This window comes from Pteropus vampyrus, unplaced genomic scaffold, assembly GCF_000151845.1.
Source record: "Pteropus vampyrus isolate Shadow unplaced genomic scaffold, Pvam_2.0 Scaffold85, whole genome shotgun sequence".
Lineage (NCBI taxonomy): Eukaryota > Metazoa > Chordata > Mammalia > Chiroptera > Pteropodidae > Pteropus > Pteropus vampyrus.
In genome coordinates this window covers 5,262,855-5,268,744 of record NW_011888866.1, presented here as the reverse complement: position 1 = coordinate 5,268,744, position 5,890 = coordinate 5,262,855, and the positions used below count along the sequence as shown (strand labels likewise).

The 5,890-nt window shown below is 37.9% G+C and overlaps 1 protein-coding gene across 1 annotated transcript in view; it reads right to left on the bottom strand.

Moving 5' to 3' along the window:
• The window catches only part of MYO1E (myosin IE), a 192,031-nt gene that overhangs the window by 76,269 nt on the left and 109,872 nt on the right, over nt 1–5,890 (bottom strand). Inside the window, exons 5-6 of the mRNA XM_011363475.2 lie at nt 4,971–5,058; nt 1,324–1,413 (exon numbers count right to left, since the gene is read on the bottom strand). Coding sequence (XP_011361777.1) covers nt 1,324–1,413; nt 4,971–5,058 — 178 coding nt within the window. The remainder of the gene's footprint in view (nt 1–1,323; nt 1,414–4,970; nt 5,059–5,890) is intronic.

Here is a 5,890-nt window from a genome sequence, read left to right as displayed (position 1 = left end):
GTCCAGGGATAAAGAATAACTTGTATTGGAAAAAAATAAGAGAAATATTGATTTAATTATTTTTCTGCTAAGGAAGGCAAAAGAGGGGAGATGGGTAGCAAGAGCATTGCATTTGGTCAAGTTCATTTTTACAAGGCAGACTGAGATCGACGGTCAGTGGAAAAAAGGTCAAGTGGAAAATTCATTCACATCTTTTTCCCTATTTCATTACCTAGAAACTTCTTCAAGATAACATACCCCAGGCATTGAGCAGGAAAGTATGAGAGATCGACAAATGAGTAAATAGTTTTAATACTATTGAACAGCCAGGAAAGTGAGGGCAATTCTGACAGATATAACTCACCAGGGAACTTAACAGTTACTGCATGAGAACTTAGTAAGAATTATTTTGGAAATAGAAGCTTCCTTCAAAAATAGAAGGGTGAAAAAGAAATCGTTTTCCTCCAGAATTCCCACTTATTTATTTTAAAATGGTCCAGAATCAGCCTCACAGATGGCTCCTTGAATGCTTTACTGCCAGACATAATCTATGAGATAAGATGCAAAATCTACATAAATCAAAGCTACTGGGCAAATATTCACTTCTTTGTAAATGTGGCTTTTTGTCAAGGGGAATATATCCATTTTCATCTTTGCCAGGCTTCTAAGTCTCAGGAGACACTCAGACAGAAGAATGTTTCATGGGCATTCACGGTAATGCATTTGGCTGACATTTTCATTACTTTGGGTCAGGAGGCCATCTGTCGGGTTTAATCCAATCACTTTTGGGTGTTATTATGTGACATGAATATACATAAGACAAATACAGTAAGCTATGAGGGGTGGGGGAGGCAGCTGGCTCACTGTGGCTGATAGAGAAGAGAAAGGTTCTCTCTAAGGTGCCAGATCAAAGTGTCTGTTCCTTCAGTGTCCACACACCCAGTGCTGTGTAGCAAAAGCAAAGCAAGAACGCCTACGATGTAGTTTTGTCATTTCTTTGCCTGGGAAAAAAGGTCTTTTCTCCAGGGCACAAAACAAACTCCTCCTGCACTAAGGCTGACACTTTTATCCATTTTTATTTTCCTTAGCAAAGAAACTCAAGTTGAGGACTGTTTTCAAAAATTATCTCATGTATATATCCCGGAGTTCAAGAATAACTTCAATCAAAGGGCAAATGGAAGCCTGACAGCAAGCACATCGCTAGGGAAAATGAAGAAAAGGTTGAAAAGGCTGCCTCCTGATGGTATGTGAAAATCCCTCATTTCCTTGAGGATATCAGATTTAATTCAGGAATATCAACATCATAAATCAGGTGACATTTTCAGAAATGGAGACGAGACTTACAAATCTGCTGGAATTGTTGTTACGGACAGTTTTGGCGTTCCCGAAGGCCTCCAGCAGTGGGTTGGACTGCAGGATTATTTCCTTGACGTGCTGTCAAAGCAAATAGACCAGAGGTTAGGAAGGTGCAAACACCTACCACAGGATGGAAAGCCAAACTTTTCCTAAGGATCTAGTTTCTGAATTCAGAAAGGTGAAAGGCCTTGAATCCATATGTCCCTGGGGTATCTGGAGGATTTATTCTCTGTTCTTGGAAGACCTGAACCTGTCTGTGAGTTTGTGTCTTCCAACTCCCTTGACTTAATCCAGAATTCCCTAGAGCCAGGGCGTCACCAGAAAATCAAGGATCTACAACCATTTTTGGACTGGGTATCCATACTAGATGCTGTAGCTTTGGGCTGCTCTCTCTGGTGTGCCAAGAGTCACAACGGGAAGGAAAGGGAAGCATGAAAGGACATCTCTTTGATGTTCTGATCAGAATGTTCACTATCACTACCGCTTCTCTACTATCCCCACCTCCACCCTCTTCAATGCAAGTGACAGGTACCTTAAGGGAAATTAAACAGTTTCTAATCCTCAAACAAGGTTGTGGACACAGAGGCTTGTGCTTCCCAAACGTTAATATGCATGGATCCCCTTGAGATCTTGTTAAAATGCAGATGAGGATTCAGTAGGTGGGCAGCAGGGTCCGAGCGCCTGCACTCCTAACTAGCTCCCTGGTGCTGCTGGTTTTGCCGGCATGGAGCCACATTTTGAGCAGCAAGGGCCAATATTGGATTGTACGGAACAATTCCTGGCTTACTGGAGGAGAGGAATTTGGTTTTCAAACACCTTAGTTCTGTGCCAGACTGAAAAGTGTAGAAAACACCCCATGGGCAAGATAGCTCAATAGATAGGAGTTGATTTTGGAGAGGTCTTTAAAAAAGTGAGTCATTCCTTGTACTTCTAATTATTCACATGCTATGGTTAAACATGTTCCAGAAATAACAAGTCTTTGGTTTGTGCTCTGTAGCTACTGACTAATTTCCAGCCAAAAGCTCTGTATTGTTGTCCTCATAGGAAAACAGGAAGAGAAAAATCAACATTAAACGTCTACAGGCTGACCACTAAGTCATGGTCTGTAGCAAATAGGACTAGATTAAGGCACTAACGACTAATTGCCTATGTAACAGCCAAAGTGTCCCTTTGGTGCCCTCTTGAACATTCATAAGAAGGAGAACTGGAACTCCATCAACTGGGGACAACGTCGTTAGCGATGGCACCAAAGGCAAATAAATTCTGGGTGCTCCCTCCATGGAGTTATTTTAAAGCTTGGAAACATTACTTCCAAGCCACCTACTCTCCTTTAAAAACTCATGGGTTCATATAAACTTTGTTTTTGTAAAATAAATTTTGACTTTGTGGATCTTCACTAATCCTTTAATCTGTTGTTTGCTGGTCAGACATGCCCACACTGCTCAGCTTCTCATAGGAATAGAATAAAAGAAAGGCTCTTCCTTGTTTCTTGCCTCCTTTAATTATTAACTTGTTAACTGAGAATCTTTCTGCATGTATCTCTCCATTCATCTATCTAGCCATTCATCCATTCACTATCAAGATGTCCAACAGAATTTTGTGGTAAGCATACTGGAGAAAAGAGAAAGAGCAAACTAAGGTAAAAACAGCCTACCCACGGAAAGCACCCTGAATCCCTGTCTCCTTATCTGTCTTCTAGGGATAGGATGTTGATTACATGAATTAAGTGGGCTGCACCACACCAGTCTAGGATCTTGAGCTGCACTCATTGTCCAATATGGAAGCCTTGAGCCACATGTGATTTTGAGTTGCAAATTGGCTAGTCCTAATTGAGATGTGCTGTAAGGGTAAAACACACACTGGATTTCAAAGGTTTACTACTAGAAAGAATGGAAAAATATCTCATTAATTTATTTTATATTGCTTATATCCTGAAATGATAATGTTTTGGATATGTTGGGGTAAATAAAATGTATTTTTAAAATTAACTTCATGGACCTCTTATTTTTTTAATGTGGCTACTTGCAAATTTTTAATTATGTTATGTGACATGTACATCTTTCTACTGGACAGTGCTGCTCTAGATCATCCTTTTGTTCAGCATATATGATTATGTACAGTACATACTATTCGATAATGATAATAAATAACTATATTGTTGGTTTACTATTTACCATACTATACTTTTTGTCGCTATTTTAGTGTACTCTTTATACTTATATATAAAAAAAGTTTACTGTAAAGTATGCTGTGTTGCACTGGCAGCAGCCTCATACTGCTTGTGTTTACTGCATCTCGATTGCATTGTTTTCTCTGATGCTTGATTTAATCTGCTGTTTTGTACAATAACATGTTGTACAGGCTTGTAGCCTAGGAGCAATAGGCCTAATGGCACATTTCTCAGAAAGCATCCTAGTTGTTAAGCAGCACATGATTATAAAGTCAGATAAAACTGTGTCTACCCCACTTTTCACTCCCTCTTGAATGTGGCGCTCCTCTGCCCATATTGTATTCCCTTCCTTTTCTTTTCATCTCTCCAGCATTCTCTGGACCTTCTCCTTTTCCTAATGTTTATTCTCTAACCTTCCTTTCTTCCTTTCTCTTTTCTCTCTCTCTCTTACATTTAAAAATTTTTGTAAATGTCTTGAATTGGAACTTTATTCACATAATTCACATAATTCAAACATAAAAGATTTGGAAGTGTATACAGGGAGAGTATGCCCTTCCCCCAGTCTCCCAGTTTCTCTCCTTGAAAAGAATCATTATCAGTTCTTTATATATCTTTCTAGAGAAATGTTATACATACCCCCCAAAATATTGATATATGTTCTCTTTTTTTCCCTCAAATGGCAGCACATTATATAAAACATTCTGAAGCTTGCTTTCTGAATTCATGATATATCTTGGAGATCATTCCCTATTAGAACATGAAGCTTCATTTTTTATGGCTGTCTAATATTCAATTCTATTATTAACCATAAATTATTTCACCAGCTGCCGATTAATAAAAATGTTTCCAGTCTTTTACATTACCAAAAAGTGTCACAGCAAATAACTTTATACAAGTATCATTCTGCATACATTTCAGCACATCTAAAGGATACGTTCTCTTAAGCAGAACTGACGAGTCTATGCTTGCAGAGTTGATACATTTTGCTGAAATGTCCTCCAGAAAAGTATACTAGTTCATACTTCTTTCAGGAACATATGAGGACTGTGTCCCTATTTTTTACCAACAGAATGTTAGTAAAAAAAACTCTGCGAGACTTTTGCCATTCTGACAGTTAAGAAATAGTTTTTCAATGTAGTTTTGATTTACACTTCTCTTATTATCATGAAGGTGAGCAAATTTTCATGTTTTATAAGTCATTTACATTTCCTTTTCTATGTGTTTTCTTTCATGTTCTTCGTGGTTATTATCCTTTTAGATTTTTAATCTTTTATTGATTTGTAGGAGCTCATTCTATACTAGGCATCTCCCTCTCATACCATGCTATTTCTTTGCAGGTTTCAAGTTTCTTAGTTATAGAACCAGTCCCTTTTCTGCGGAAGAAAAATTCTTTCTGAAACAGCAAATAAAGCCTCTTATATTTCACAAAGGACAGGGTCCCAAATGGGCCATATCACAAACTCACCTGGACTTTGGGGCCTCCTCCAGACACTCTGGAGATGTAACTCATAATATATTTGGCAGCCACCGTCTTTCCAGCACCACTTTCACCACTATGGAAAGAAAGATAAAAATATCCACCCATGAAGTAGATTACAACCAGCTCCTTCCTCTGGAAAAAAACAAAAAATCAAAAAACAAAACAAAAAAAAAACAAAAGAAAAAGAAAACAAACAGAAAGGAATTTAGTAAAAAATGCACAACACTGATTGAGAAAGGCAAACCATGGCAGGATCAGGTGACCTCTGTGACTTGCATGAGTAATACTGACATGGCGGGTGGTCTAGGGTCTTGATAATCATCATTGTGTTTGGGATAGACGATTAAGCATTCTAAGTGCCCGATAGCAGCAGACATACTGAAGGACATTATAGAATATCAGAAGGATGGAATATTGTACAAAAATTGCAAATGACATGAAGACTGTAAACAAAGAAGAAAAACATATGAAGTAATGTTAAGTGAAATAAATCTAATCAACTTATATATAAAACGTGGTTGCAAAAATGTAAAGGAAAAAAGTACATAAGAAAAGAAAACGAGAACTAACACAAAATATTAGCACAGGTTTTGGTAAACGAAGAGATACCATGAGAGATTTGTTTCAGTTCACTGTTTACCAAATATTTAGTAACACACACTTGACTTCTGCAATGAAAAAAAGAAAAAGAAAAAGTAGGCACTCTCAGGTTTCAACCCATGTGCCTTGAACTGATGCAAACAACTTTAAAATTAAAGCTCTAAAATTAATGATGAGGTAATATTAATCATATCCTGAAATAACAAGACTACCTTCCGTTTAGTGGCCTTACCACAGGGGGAAACCTTTTTGTTAACATAGTCTGCTCTTCAAAATACCCACACTTCCCTCAAAATCCCCGTGAA